This window comes from Scomber japonicus, chromosome 6 (genome assembly GCF_027409825.1).
Source record: "Scomber japonicus isolate fScoJap1 chromosome 6, fScoJap1.pri, whole genome shotgun sequence".
NCBI classification, from domain to species: domain Eukaryota; kingdom Metazoa; phylum Chordata; class Actinopteri; order Scombriformes; family Scombridae; genus Scomber; species Scomber japonicus.
The window spans coordinates 16,992,283-17,007,593 of NC_070583.1; the positions used below are offsets into that span (position 1 = coordinate 16,992,283).

The 15,311-nt window shown below is 42.3% G+C and overlaps 1 protein-coding gene across 2 annotated transcripts; it reads left to right on the forward strand.

The window, feature by feature from the left end:
* Nucleotides 1-249: 249 nt before the first annotated feature.
* On the forward strand, nucleotides 250-15,108 carry zc3h4 (zinc finger CCCH-type containing 4). 2 transcript variants are annotated; one of them, XM_053321010.1, is made up of 14 exons: nucleotides 250-535; nucleotides 4,750-5,047; nucleotides 5,157-5,264; nucleotides 5,549-5,750; nucleotides 6,849-7,007; nucleotides 8,370-8,483; nucleotides 8,581-8,729; nucleotides 8,967-9,083; nucleotides 9,990-10,101; nucleotides 10,408-10,517; nucleotides 10,737-11,206; nucleotides 11,456-11,757; nucleotides 11,860-12,108; nucleotides 13,402-15,108. In XM_053321010.1, exons 1-14 carry the CDS (start codon nucleotides 456-458, stop codon nucleotides 15,096-15,098), a joined length of 4,167 nt encoding a protein of 1,388 aa, XP_053176985.1. In that variant the 5' UTR covers nucleotides 250-455; the 3' UTR covers nucleotides 15,099-15,108. The 2 variants fall into 2 exon arrangements, with proteins under 2 accessions (XP_053176985.1, XP_053176986.1); XM_053321011.1 differs by having other exon boundaries at nucleotides 8,581-8,717.
* The last annotated feature ends 203 nt before the right edge of the window (nucleotides 15,109-15,311 follow it).

Sequence of the window (15,311 nt, forward strand, 5' to 3'; positions counted from 1 at the left end):
GCTAGGCGGGTATATATTACACGACAGCCATGCCTAATTAAGCAGCAAGTATTTAATTAAATCTGTACAATTTTGATCCGTCAGTGCACCTGCGAGTCAAATCCGTGGGCCCGCTTGACTCTTTTAACTCTACACTCGGCCATTTCCGTGGGAGGCGTACAAGAACGTTATTCGTCGTGACGTCATCCTCGGAAAACCCCGCCCCGTCTCTCTTTGGAGAAGACAGTCGGCCATTTTAAGTATATCAGTCGTCATTTCACATCGCTACAGTAGGACGGAGAACGTCAGGACTCAATTTCATCATATTTCTCTTACAACTGTAGTGGAGAATTGCCTACTATGAACTGAAACTCTTCCTAAAACCAAAAACAAGTAGATCCTAGTGAAGTGACGCATAAGCCAGTAGATTCCAGTGTCGAGTTGTAATTTTTTGCACCTCAATGTAGCTAGAGGAAATGGCTGTGGAAAGCATGACTGTCCATCCAAACTCCCCAACTACCAACCACGAACACAACAGTCTCCTGACTGACGAAAGGTCGAGTAATTCTACAATCATATTTAAATGACATTATTTATTTGTCCTGTGCTTTTTTACACAAAAGCCCGGGATATCTTTTTCTTTTTTCTGTCAGAGGGATTAAACTCGCCTTTTCTGGAAAACGAGTACAGAGGTAACGTTAACGAACGCCATGTTGACACGACAACGCCAACTGGGAGGCCAAATAGCACCTAGGATAACGACGTTTTATCCCCCGTATTTTATTACGTTATCTCAATCAACGATCAGTCGACTCAAACGAACTTGTCTGAAGACAAAAAGACGAGGTCGTTAACAGCTGATCCAACTGAACTTTTTCACCGCCATTACTAGCCAATACAACGAATATACGTGAAAGCATCGGTTAATTAACTTTGCCCTTGTTATACGAACAGTGCGCTAACTAATTAACTTTTAATCCAATTAATTTCGTGGATGTTTGTGTTTACAGGAGACACAATTACTGTAATGCCGCAGGTGACAAAAAAAAATCCAGTGATAGTCTTCCCTAGCGGTGGGCCTAAACTCAGGCTAACCTAGCAACATTAGCTCGTTAGCTAGCTAGAGTTGGCTAAGCTAACGGTTAATGGTTTCCGTTAGTGGTAATTTTACTAAAAAATGACTTGTTCAACCTCGTCAAGTAAACTAACCTTACCAAGAACACGTTAATGAATTATATACGAGCAGTATGGGCCATTAATGTTGCATTATTTTTTTTTAGCTATTTGTGAAAATGTGTTGGCATAAAAACCATTTGCCTAATCAGCTCTGATGGTACGCAGTTCAAAATGTGTACTGTATGTTTTCTACTAAGCTGTGGCTCTTAAACACACTTATAATTAATTCTTCCCTTCAAATTTAAAATGTCAGCTCACTCATTACCTAAGCAGTATCCAAGACTGGTACTGTACGTTTATTTAGCTTTTGTAACGATTTTATGCTGCTTGTTGTTCATGAATATTTATCTAACAAAATCACTTTTGACTTTTCACAGTAGTGCCCTCACTGACTCGTCCCAAACATCCACCAAAGTTGCCCCCCTCTCCAAAAAAAAAGTGTTAAACGTCTGCAAAGCATCCCAGCAGTTTTTCCAAGTCAAACACCCCAAGTTCCCATTTTCTCCACAGTCCCCAGTTGGCAAATTTGTTGTAGTCCCATTTACAAGTCCCACAACAACAACAACAACAAAACAAAAAAAACACCACCAGTGTCCCTAAAAAAGGTTAGGGGAAAAAAACTTTTTCAATGGGTTTGAGTGCAAAATATGAAGAGAGCCTGTCACAGTAAGTATCCCCCATTTTAATCATGGCCCTTTTTGCTTTATGGCATTAATGAAGTTATGGACTCATCCACTGAGCTGCTAATGTAGCATTACCATAATGCATGGTGATCCAGTCCTTCATAGAGGAGAATAATCTTGTGCTCTGTTGAACCTTCACAACTTGTCTGCTAGTAAAAGAGTAGAAAGGTTTTTTTTTTTTAATCTTTGAATATAATGTTTAAATGGAAACTTGTTTGTGATATAGATAACAGGATGCTCTGCATATCTGGATTTTTACTTCATTTAGTTGTCAGCTGATACTTGTGTTGATCTAATCAATAGATGAGTAATTAAGTAACAGTTTTTTCCGCTTCTCAAGACTGCTGAGCCTAACTTTGTGATGGTGTAATTAAAATATTTGAACTTTTAACATGTTAATTTCTTAAAAATGAGTGGAATTTGCTTGTTTTGCAAGTTTTTGGCACCAGGTGACGTGTGTGTGACCACAAGGGCCCATCGATTTCTAACCACAGTGAATCCCCAGCCACTCCCCCATTCACAACAACCTGATTCCATAATAATACAAGCCCCAAATCCCTGTGCTGTGATAGAGAGAGAGAGCCCTCCGCTGTGTCGGGGAGTTTTCACAGTCACAGGTCTGTGTAGCCTGGACCCAGACAGGTTTTAATTAACAGGCGAGCTTCTTTTCACATGCCCCACTAGAGAAGAAGAGTAGTGACTTGGCCTTGTCTTTGTTTTTTTGAGATGATATTGAGTTTGTGGTGACCAAATGTTAAAGTTTTTCATTGTTACATTAGTTTTTAGAGGGAAAATGTACTCTGGTTGTTGCTGTTGAGGTTTTTTTGGAGCTACTGTGCAGAGAATAACAGAGAAAATATGGTCAACAGTGCAGTGCTACTTTTATGGAGTGTGTGTTGCAAGTTCTGGATTTAATTCTGGCATGTAGTCAAGGACAAAATCAAACAAGTCCAATTTGACTGACAGATTTATTTATTTTTTGTTTGCTGTGGATTTTGCTCTGTAACGAACAGCAAATCACAGGATATTGTTCATGGAGCAGCTCCAAACTTTCTTCTTGGAATCTGCCCCCTACAAAACAGGTTTACCAAGTTATCTGAATAACTTTGGCAGAATAAAAACTCACATATCCCTCAGAGATGGGGAAAAAAGCAACTTAGTTAAGTTTCTTCCAGCAGGGCCTTAATAATCTGCCTTGTGCCTTCAGAAAAAATATTATTTTTAGCAAACAGCCTCCCTTGAAATGTTCATATATGGTGATTTTTTTCAGTCTGTGTCAGTGGTTTCTGCCAGTAAATACAAAGCTCACGAGTAGGTATTTTGGAGTTTGTGACCGTCTCTCTCGCCTCTCTGCGTATGAATATTTTCATATTTGTGACTGATGAGAGATGTAGAACAGGTTGTTAAAGCTTGATTATGCTGGCGCTCCCCAGAGGAAGCTGCTATGCTGAGGATGTGGTACAGCTGTGCTGTGCAGCAAGATCCACCCCCCCGCCCCCCTTTTTAAAGCAGATCGACTGCACCCACCACCTGCTCTCTCTGCTCACTTTTTAGATGCGTGTAAGAACAAACCCTGTCTTTGATTTGTCTTTTTATCGTAGGGAAGTCATGTCAGCAAGTAAATTGAAGTCTAATCCTGTCGGCATCACCCTGTCCTCAGGCCTCACTACTTTGGGTGCAGGCCTCTTTTTTGGGGGGGGAGGGGCAGGACCTTGTTACTCAAAGAGGAAGTGATTAACTACTTTGTGACTTCATTATTAGTAAAATGTGACCCCTGTCCTAGTCTATGCTATAAATCATATCATGTGCTTTCCAGTGAAAAGCGTCACTCCACCCCCCCACCCCCCCCAAACTCTTGTGCCCTCTTGGTTTTAAACAACCTCTGTGTGACTTTTCTACCCACCTGTTTAAAGTATGTTTTTTATGCATTTAATGCATGTAAACCAATAGCATTTGTGTATAATTGTGTGTATTTGAGATGACTATGGGGTGTATTTATTTAGTAGTAAGCGGCAGCTTGCTTTTAAGCTGTTCCTCAGGTCACAGGTGTGTTCTATACACTTTTTTTTGAGGGGATGTATATGTGAAGTAGTGTTATCGGTGTAAAACTTTCTGACCTGTGGCTTTAACAGGAACACGAACATCAGTGAGAAACTGTGGTACTGTGTAAATACAGCTGTCAGAGTCACAGGCAAACACACAAATCTTTCATTTATTTATTCTGCATGTCTGCCCACAGACTAAAGCACACAGTTCACTGTCGTCCTTCCAACAGCGTGTCAGGTTTCCTCTTAGAATATAAAATTTAAAATCCTTGTGCTAGCCTTAGAAAAAGACAAAAGAAAAAGAATAAGAAAGCAGCAATTAAGTGCCACAATGATAGAATTAAAAGATTTTAGTGGGCCTAAGAGGGCACATTTTATTAATCACACATTACTTTTTTCCTTAGATTTTCTTTAATTTCCCAGTTAGAAGCAATTTTGTCACATTGACTGTTAAAATATTTACATATTTTACTATTCAATACAAATATGTTTGTTTTCCTCTCTTAAAAATGACTTGAAATTATTCACAAAAAAGCAATTATACAACATTAGCAGTAATGCGTGGTAAATTATTAATCCTTGAAATATGAACTTGTGGTTTAATGTTAGACTCTTTATATTGGTTTAGATTTTGGTAAAGTTAACCAAACCTCTGTACTTGTTTTTCACACAAACTACTGAAAACAATTAAATGTAAGTTTTTTATTGTTTTCTATCCCTTTATTTTGTGTGAATATGCCTCAATTTATTATTTAATTTGCATTTTTATTATGTATGTCCCAAAGTGTCGGGGGTGACTGGCAGGCTGAGCCCATTAGAAGACAAGATATTTAACTTTCCTTCATGTGTTTTTTGTTAATGTACAGGCCAGAAGATGGGGAGCTGGAGGAGGGTGAGCTGGAAGACGACGGGGGAGATATGGAAGGGGAAGGGGCTGTGCCCGCAGCAGGAGTCGTCGGAGACGGCGGCGATGAAGCGGGCGGCGGAGGAGGTGAAGCGGTAGGGGACGGGGCCGGGGAGAGGCCTCGGCGGAGTAAGGAGCGTCACGGCAGCACTGAATCAGACGACGAGAGATCCCACCGCCGCAAGAGGAAGAGGAAGAAAGAACGGGAGCGAGAAAGAGAGAAAAGGCGATCCAAGAAGAAACGCAAATCCAAACACAAAGTAAGAACGTCGTCAACTAGAAAACCAAAAACTTAATTATCCACACCCTTCTGTTTACATCTAAATATACATATCTATCTCTTTTTATCTCCTTCTTCTCTTCTCTCAGCGTCATGCGTCCTCTGATGACGATCACTCGGACTTCAGCGATGAATCAGACTACTCTCCCAGTGAGAAGAGGAAGTATAGAGAGTACAGCCCCCAGTACCCCCCTCCTGTAAGTCTAAAGAGCAAATATTATTTATAATAATAATAATATTAATTATAATGATAGCTTTATTTATATAGCACCTTTCATACAAGAAATGCTGCTCTAAGTGCTTCACATTAAAAGGGCCTAAAAGGAGCATGAAGCAGTGTTAAAAAAGAACAAAGAACAAAAAGAAAGAGAAACATTAATGTGATATAAGATGGAAAATATAAATAGTAATAATTAAAAGAAAAAATCCCCACAGTTACATTAAACATTAATTTGTATGTTATACGTTCACCCATCTCTAGTCTCACGGGGGCTACAGTGGCTCGAAGAAAGGCAGCTACATGAAGATGGACAAGCAGAGCTACGGAGGCTATGACGAATATGAGGAAGACAACTACGAGGGAGAGGAAGAGGAGGACATAGTGGATGAAGACTATGATGACTTCACCAAGGAACTCAACCAGTACCGCAAGGCCAAGGAGGGAGGAGGCGGCCGCGGACGAGGTGGGTCAATTTAGGTTCAGTTTAGTTGGGTTCAATCTACTGAAATAGACTTGTTGTGTCACATATTCTGCTGTTTGCTGAAAGATGTGCCCAGTTTAGATTAAATGCATGTTAAACACAGCAGGTTAAGTTCATAAACAGTCACATTTAAGGCCTCTATCTTCTCCACAACTACAAAAATGTGAAATTATTTGTTTAGACATTATATTTTACTTTGAAAGTGTTTCATATTTTTAACCTTTACTGTTCAGGGTCATATGTGACCCATTCGTACACCTGAGAGCAGTAAAAAAAAAACATCTTTTTAGCCTCAAATTTGATGTGCTCTCCTAATTTGACACAGGATATACAAAAATAGTAAAGTAGAAGTACTTTTATACTTTAAAAACTTTTTTGTAGAAACTCTGCTCTCTTAAAGCTTCATTAAAGCGATGGTTCGGCGTAATTTTGACCTAGCGTCATATGCACCATGACATCTATCGAACCTCTCTCTCAGCCCTTTTTTAAACTTTGGTTGCAAATTAATGGAGTTAGAGCTATCAGCCGAATGGCTTAGAACAGGCGCTAATGGAACCAACAGTGTATCTCATAAATGACCCCACTAATAATGCCTGGATACTTATCAAACTTCTACAGTAGTACAAATAGGGTCTGCAGTGAGGAAACACCATATGCAGGATAAAAATGTAAAAATTCAAAATACCCAAATACAATAAGAGATAATAATAGATTAATAGAAATATAATAAATAAATATGAAAATAAAGTGAGCAAAACCAGAAGTGTGAGGTGGAGTATTATCAGAGATAAGAAAAATAAAATAAAATAATGCAAATGTGAAGAAGTAAATCCAGATACAAAAAATATATATATGCTACTGTATGACTAAAATTTGACAGTAGATACACTGCATGCTCCCTTGCTCTTTTTCTTTTTCTTGCTACAAAGATTAATTTGCATCGCTTTAGAGAGACAAAGGAGCTTATTTGCCAAATGTTTCTTATCAATTCAAATTCCACAGATAAGTTACCGACTCTCTCTTTCTCTCTGGCTTCTGTCGCTCACTCTTGTGTAATTTATCCTTTATCTCTGTCCGCAGGGGGCAAAGGTCGCATGAAGGGCCTGAGAGGCCGTGGAGGAATGAGGGGAGGGAGGAGGGGAAGAGGAGGTCTCAGAGGAAGAGGAGGCCGAGGCGGAGGAGGCAAGATGGGTGTAGATAACGACGATGGAGATGGTTACGGAGATGAGATGGAGGTGAGTTTTCTTTTTTTTTTTAGAGCACTAAATCAGACGTTTGCGTTGGTCAAAATCCAGCAGAAAAGTTTCCAATTTTTCCCAAGTTGTATTTTGTGTATTTGCACAGTTTGTTAAAATATATTTCACATGGAACACCACAGTAAACAAATACCCCTCTAGAGTAGTCACTTCCTTCATTTTGATGTGAGAAAGCAGGGTTTTCTGGGTTAGACAAACATGTAGCATCTGTAGTGACTGTGAATAAGCCCTCTCTTGTTCAGCGCTGATATATTAATCTTGTCGATTGTCCGGATAGGAAGAGTGATTATTTTGCTATTAATGGAATAACACTCGGAATAAACTTGTCAAATGGTTTTTCTTCATCACCTCGGGCCAGCTGTGTTCTCGTTTCCCAAAACAAAACAAACTAATAATTAGTTAGATGGGATTAAACAGTCTTTACTAAGTTTCTACACCACTCGGCTACATTGTGGTCACAATGTCTCTGAACCTTCAGGCTGGAGATGTTCTTACTTTTTAACCACGTATTTGCATAGACAGTTGGATTTTTACATTTTTGCATGACGTAAAATCCACCAAAAAATGCAAAGAAGAAACGTGATGGAAAGAAAAAACATAGCATTCGAGAAGATTACTACTTATTAACCCATGCATACAGTTCTGGTCAAATTTCAACTGTTTTGACCTTTGACGGCTGTAAAAACACCCCAAATGTCTTTTACTCTGAAAGTTGATGACAGTATATCAGGGTTTCCAAGCATGTGCACAACCAATTTCTTCAAATAGATGCAGAATATTTGACGCATGCGTGTATGTTTTAACATGGGTAAAGGCAAAATATATCTCCAGCCTTAGCTTTGCGTAAAGTTACCACAATTAACTTGAATTTTATGCTAATTTTCGAGGCCCTTGTGGACAAAATCAATAGTGTCTCCTAGAGTGAAGACTGCATTTTATCCTGAGCACCACCGCCTCGTATTGTAAAGATCTGACTAGTGCGTTTATTTGTTTTGTATGCGAGTGAAAGAAAGACTGGAAGAGCAATTGTAAACACAGGCTCTTCCAGTCTATGTGCTGTAAACCCAGTGGCTCAGACATTTAGAGCAACTATACAGAAATAGACAAGCTTCTCACTGATGGTGTTGCTTGCTTATGTAGGTCAATAAAGAGGCATCAGTACTATATTGAGACTGTTTCATAACCACTGAAAAACTCTTTGTAGTAACTTTAACAGATATAACTATTTACACATACATTACATAATATAGAATTCAGGCAAATGAAACAAGCTCACACAGAAGTTATATCTCATGAAATAAGTGGCATTTATTAACTAATCTGTCTTTTCAGTATGGAGGAGGAGGTGGTGGTGGTGGTGGTGGTGGTGATGATGATTATGACAACATGGGGGATGATGACTACGATGACTATTCAAAGGAGCTCAATCAGTACAAGAAGTCCAAAGACAGAGGTAGAGGTGAGTGTGGACCTCATTTAACTGGTTTTTGGGTGTGTAATTGTGTTTTAGAGCAAAATTCACTCAATCTAAATATGTCTTTTATTTTCTGCACCAGGTGGTAAAGGTTGCCGTGGGCGAGGCAGAGGTAAAGGAGGACGTGGTATGCTCAGAGGAGGAAAAGGTCGAAACAGAGGAAGAGGGAGAGGTGACATGGGGAACGACGACGACAACAACGGAGACATGGACAATGGGGTAAGGTCGTTTGTAACTGTGTTATCAGAGAGTCTTCACGCTGTAACTAAAACACTCTAAACAATCCAAAACTAGGTTAAAAGAAAAATCTGCAGTCTCGTGTCTCGGTGCCTCAAGGATATATTCCTTTATATTCATTAGGGAAAGAAAACAACATGATTTTCTCTCTCTTTTTCTTATTGCTCAACACTTTTCTCTCTCTCTCTCTCCTTCTGTGTATGTGTTGGTATGTGTGTGTGTGTATTTTAGGATGGAGGTGGAGGTGATATTGGACCAGGACCAGGGAGGAGAAATCAGAACGAAAAGCACCAGGACAAGAAAGGAAAGGCCATCTGCAAGTACTACATTGAGGGCAGATGTACCTGGGTAAGACAGCACAAATGTTCAATGTATTTGTTTAAAAAGTTACATGGAACTAGATTTAGAACATTTTTCCATATTTTCATGTAGGAATCCATATAATGTACTGTGCAAAGCATTTTTACATCAAATAATGACTAAAAATTGGAATCTCAGGACAGTTGAGGTGCTTCAATTAGATGCAAACAAATGCAAAAAAACCCAAGTATTAATACACAAATGCACTCGAGCCCACAAAGTGACAAAAGGAGCCCTTGCATTTCATTGTGTGTGTCTGTGCAGCAGAGAGGAAGAGAGAGAGAGAGAGAGAGAGTTATTAATCCAACAAGCTGTTAAATAGTAACATACATGTAGGTAATGAATATATATTGCTGCAGTTTCACAGTTAATTAGGTAAAACTCTCATCTCTGAGCTCAACAAACATCCAGTAAGAGCCACAGTTCCACCTTCATAATAACACATCATTAACTAACATTAAGCTACCAATTGATGAGTTTGTGCCTTTTAAAATGTGTCTGTGACCTGACTCATAGTTTGTACTTAATAGCACAGGTTAATTGTGTGATTTGAGTTTGTTCCCTGCTTTCCTGATTTCCATTAAAAATTTGGAAATTCGCTACCAGTAAACTGTGGCAAACTGCAAAGATTATGAAGAAGTTTAGATCAACTTAAAATCCACCAAAATATTGGCTTAAAAGTGACTATAAAAAGTAGGACTCGAAAAGATATTTACTTAATCCAACACCCTTTCGAACATTGGATGGTTATTGTTTTGTTTTCTGTCTAAAAAAAAGTTTTGCCGTCATTTCTATTTTGTTATAAATCACAGCCTGTTTATTTTATTTTGTTATTTTAACACTTTTGAATAAATATATTAACTGTTTTCTATTTATTCCATTTTCCACCATCAGGGGGACCACTGCAACTTCAGCCACGATATCGAACTGCCGAAGAAGAAAGAGCTGTGCAAGTTCTACATCACTGGATTCTGCGCCCGAGCCGACCACTGTCCTTACATGCATGATATCCTTCACTACTGTCTGCACACAGAGAGAGGGACACTGCATTTGGGGGATTATGGGTTTATTTGAAAAGTATATGTTCATTCAGTACAATGCAAATCTCTGAATTGAGAGAAGTTAACAGTAAAGCTATCATCATATTTTGGTTGATAAACTGAAATATGAAAATTGAGTCATTCATGGTACAATGAAGCTGCATTATGTAAATTTAGCACAATTTTTCATTTTGTACTTTCAGAAACCGATAAATTTCAGCTTAATGTCTAATTTTTTTCTCCAAGTGTTTCACCTTGACTCCTATTCGTACGTGAATTTCCCTGTAAGCTGTTTCACACCACTGGAAACTGTGTCAACGGTGATGAGTGCATGTTCTCCCATGAAACCCTCAATGACGACACTCAGGAGCTGCTAAACAAGGTAGCACACACTCATCCTGAACCCCATTCCTCAGTTATTTTATATGAATTCATATCTGTACATCTTAATGGTTTCAAGTGTTTAAACATCTTAAATACAGTGAAATAAAGTTTTTATGCAGTTTACAGGTTCACTCGAATCAGGAGAAATCTTTTTTTAGTTACAGATAACATGAGAAAACATTCCCGACACACTAATCAGTAGATGTTGTGTTTCTAGATGCTGGCGGAGGACGCTGAGGCCGGCGCTGAAGACGAGAAGGAGGTGGAGGAGCTGAAGAAGCAGGGCATCAACCCCCTCCCCAAACCCCCTCCTGGCGTAGGCCTCCTCCCCACTCCTCCTCGGCCTGTTCCTGTCGACAACAACGCAGGGCCTGTAGATTTTGGATGTCCTCCACCAGGTGACTTTGGGGGTCTTCCTGGACCCAACCAGGGGCCCATGCCTAACAAAGTCCCCCCAGGACCAGGGCCTATTCCTGGGCCTAACCCTTGTGCAGGTCCCCCTGTCCTCAGCCCTGATGGAAGTCCCTACCCAGGGGGACCCCCAAATCCTGCTGGCCCTCCTCCTCCTCACATGGGCCCACCACCTCCTGGTTGTGGAGGCGGAGGAGGTGGGGGTAAAAAGATCCCCTCCTTGTTTGAGATTAAAGTTCAGCCGACAGGGCAGCTGGCTCAGAAGCTTGCCGTAAGGTGAGTTGAACATGAAGACCTGAAGACAGTGAGGTTTTTTCACAATTATTAAGTGTAAACACATGTAGTCATAAACCTGCAGTTTATGTCATGTGATTTAATGTAAATTTATCCCAGACACAAATCAACAGCCATGATTATAGAAGTGTATATACAACTTTTCATATGTAACTGTGAATAATTAAATTAAAGTTAACTTTCTGAGATCCACTCTGTGAATCTTAACCCCTTCTCTCCCTCCTCTATCAGAAGCCAGACACCGGCAGGCAACCAGGGTCAGGCCGCAGCTCCTGGACCCCAAGGTGCCCCTGGTGCCCCTCCTCCTCGCTTCCCCGCTCCACCAGGCATGATGCCCCCGGACATGCAGAACATGGGCCCCATGAATCAGGGGCCACCCAACATGGGCCATGGCGGACCGCCCATGATGGGAGGATTTGGGTCCGGTGAAGGCCCTCCAATGCCTCCAGGTCCTCCTCAGGGTGGAGGAAACTTCTTCAATAACTTTTTCAATCAGCCAGAGGGTATGGAGATGGAAGGAGTGGTGCAAGAAGGTGAGTCAAGCTGAAGAATTAAAAACTGAAAGAGCAGCGTTATGTATGGCGCTTTCAAGTTTGAGGGTTTTTTGTACTGATGACATCACTGCTCCCTCTCAGGTGACAACTACCAGGGCTTTTCCGGCATGGACGAGAGAGGAGGCGCAGGGAACTTTGGGAATCAGTCGGGTGGCCAAGAAGGCTCTGCTAACGGAGCGTCGGCCAATCAGGGAGGGATCTCTGTGCCTGACTTCTTGCCGCCAGCGCAGCGCGTCCTGTTCATGAGGATCCAGCAGAAGCAGCAGGAGGAGGAGGAGAGAGCTCGCAGGATGGCGGAGGGAGGAGCAGAGAAGACGAGAGACACTGAAGGTAGAAAGGAAAAACGTGCACGTGTTTGTGCAGAAAGTATCGCTCATTCTTTTGTAATAGTGTTCTGTATAAAATATTTTATAATAGTATTGTCCTGCATGTCACTTCTCTTAAAAAAAAAAACCCTTTTATATATATTTCCTCTTTCCCTAAATTGTAGTAGATTTATTGCATGAAGCCAATAAGGGGTCATAGTTAAAGAGTTTAAATTTCATGCAGTATTTCTTCAGATTTTGACCTCCTGTCAGACAGATAATATAAAACTCCCATTATTAAGTCAGTTTTATTTGTATAGCCCAACATCACTGTGATTAAAGTGACATTAAGTATCAGTTTATTATCGTTGTTTTCATATTTTATGCCTGTTATCTACAAAATATGCAGTGTAATTACACACAATCTAACTCAAACAATCACAAAACTGAAACAGTGAATACGACCACTAACGTGAAAATATGTGAATATAGACTAGAAACTGACCTCAGCCTGAAAGTTTAAGCTACAGTAAATAACTTAAGAAGTGTTGTATAAATGAGCACAAAAAACAGTAGTATGTCCTTAATATGTTAATAGACTATAAATATCAACATCAAGAAAATGGGTCAAACCTTGAGTCGTATTTCTGTGGAGCCCAAAAAAACGAATTTTTTGTTGTTTCTTTCATCATTGAGGGCCCCTTTCAGCTCAAGGTCCCATGTGGTAGATCTGGGAACCAACATGAAAGGGAGTCAGAAGAAAGTTTTTACCTCTGTTACAAGAAAATTAAAAAAAAACATAGAAATATATTCAATCAACAGTTCTGCTTTTTTAACAATGATCCCAAGACCAGGGTTGGGAAGGTTACAGATGACTAGTTATCCTATTTAAAATGTAATAAGTAATTACTTCATCAAAGTAATGTAACTTATTGCATTTGATTACATTTCTAATTTTCTACCAATGTTTTGAGCTGTTAGGGTAAGTACAGACCCATTAAGCACCAAAATCTAAGTTCAGGTGTTTTTCATGGATACTGATATGATTTATTAGAGAAATAATTTCTTATAAAGCAAGATTTATTTCTAATTTGAAAATGTATTCATTAGTTCATGTAGATTTTGGAATATAAAATAAAGATATTTGATGAAAAAAGTCAAAAGTCTGACATGGGCTTAATGGTACTGTGACACCATTTAAGTCCATGTGTGCTCCAAATAAGCCCACGTCATGAATTATTTACGAAACTTCTGACTTCAGATGTAACCCCCTTTGTAAACAGGAGCTAACACCAAACCTTGTGTCCCTCTTTCATAGGTGACTCAGGGAACTGGTACTCCAGTGAGGATGAGGATGGCGGCGGTAGCGTGACGTCCATCTTGAAGACGCTCCGTCAGCAGACCCAAGTTCCTCAAAAGTCTGACGGCCCCCCGAGCGACCCTCGCCTCCAGAAGGCCTGTCCTGCCAACCCTCCTCCTCGTCCAGCGGATCCCCGCTTGGCTCGGGACCCTCGTCTGGCCCGTGCAGTAGAGTCGGCTCAAAGTTCTGATTCCAGCCACTCCATGCCGGCTCCGTCTTCCTCAGGGCCTCCTGCAGACCCTCGGTTAGCCCGGCTAGCTGCTGCTACCTCAGCTGGAGCAGCCTCACATTCGCCTCCTGCTCTTAAACAAGAGCCGCCCCTGATTTACAAACCACCGCCGCTCACGACCCCGACAGTGGAAGAGGAGGAGACGGAGCGGGTTTTACGGGACAAGCCGGTGCCGATCCCTCTGGACCCCCTCATGGGTATGGCTCTTAGAGACCCTCGTTCACAGCTGCAGCAGTTCAGCCACATTAAGAAAGATATCATGCTGCACATGCCCGCCTTCTCCAAAACCATCACCTGGTCACCTGAAGACCTCCTCCCGCTCCCTATCCCCAAGCAGGACCTCCTTCCGCTCCCTCCAGGCATTCCTCCCGTCTCCTCCCTAGATCCACGTCTATCCCGCACCCAGCAGCAGCTCCACCCGACCCTCCCTCATTCGCAGCCTCCTCCTGTACAACCCCCACCCTCCTTTGACACCCCTCCCCCCTCCTCCTCCACTTCCTCCCTCCCAGACTTTGAGCTGCTCTCTCGAATCCTGAAGACTGTCAACTCCAGCCCGTCCCAAACCCCCTCCCCTCCTCTTATACCCACCCCTGCTCCCCCTATGTCTCTGCTGGGTCCACCTCCACCCGTGCCTCCCTCGCCTCCAGAAAAGCCGGTTGACCCCCGTATGGCCCGTAAAGGTCCCACAGATCCCCGTCTCCAGCAACAAAAATCGGCATTGAAGCAGCCGTCAGATCCAACACCTCCTCCCACCTCCTCTGCGTCCCCGGCAACAACATCCGGCTCCTCCCCGCCCACCATCGCACCCTACGACCCCAGGCTGCTCTCCTCAGGCGGGGTGGGGCGCGGTGTTGGGGCCGGGGCACCAGGGGGAGCCAGCGTGCTGAGCAGCATCAGTTTGTATGACCCTCGGACTAACAAACCAGGCAGTCCTGGTCCCAGCAGCGGCTCCCCAAACTCATCCAGCACAGAGTCCAAACCCAGCGACTCCACGGCAGGTAAACCCAAATCTAAGGAGCCCCTGTTTGTTCGGAAGTCTGCGTTGGACCAACCGGAACCGGAGAAAACCGGAGAGCAAGGAACCGATAGATACAACAGCTATAACAGACCCCGACCCAAACCTGCACCCTCGCCTAACTCCACGGCGCAGGGAGGGCTCGCTGCAGCTGGGGCAGCCGCCACTGGAGGAGGAGGTCAGGGTGCTCTAGGAGCCGCGACAGACCAGGGTCCTGCAGGAGTCCACAACCTACCCGTGTCCTCTTTATTTGGGGTGGTGAAGCAGGCAACCAAGCCTGGCGGCACCGGTAGCCCGTTTGGAGGAAACAGTCCGGCGCAGTCTGAGCAGGCGGCCACTGAGCAGGACAACGCCTCACTGAAGGACGTTTTCAAAGGCTTTGACCCCACGGCGTCGCCTTTCTGCCAGTGACCACCGGCCTCAACCCCCAGACCCACGAACCCCTAAAAGGACCATCCATATGGTCGGCCATTGGCTTGTTTTAACACGTTTTTTTGGATTCTGAACAGATCCTGCAAGACTGGTTATAAGAAGATAAAAACTTTTGTGATCAAACTGACCGACTCGTAACATATTTCTCACTCACACACACACACACACACACACACACACACACACACACAC

What these genes read in the sequence shown, in the direction of transcription:
- zc3h4 (XM_053321010.1), top strand. Translation starts at nt 456, where the DNA reads ATGGCTGTGGAAAGCATGACTGTCCATCCAAACTCCCCAACTACCAAC. An exon ending in GCCCCCAGTACCCCCCTCCT is followed by an intron (nt 5,265 to 5,548) that starts GTAAGTCTAAAG and finishes ACCCATCTCTAG; the next exon opens with TCTCACGGGGGCTACAGTGG. An exon ending in ACAATGGGGTAAGGTCGTTT is followed by an intron (nt 8,730 to 8,966) that starts GTAACTGTGTTA and finishes TGTGTATTTTAG; the next exon opens with GATGGAGGTGGAGGTGATAT.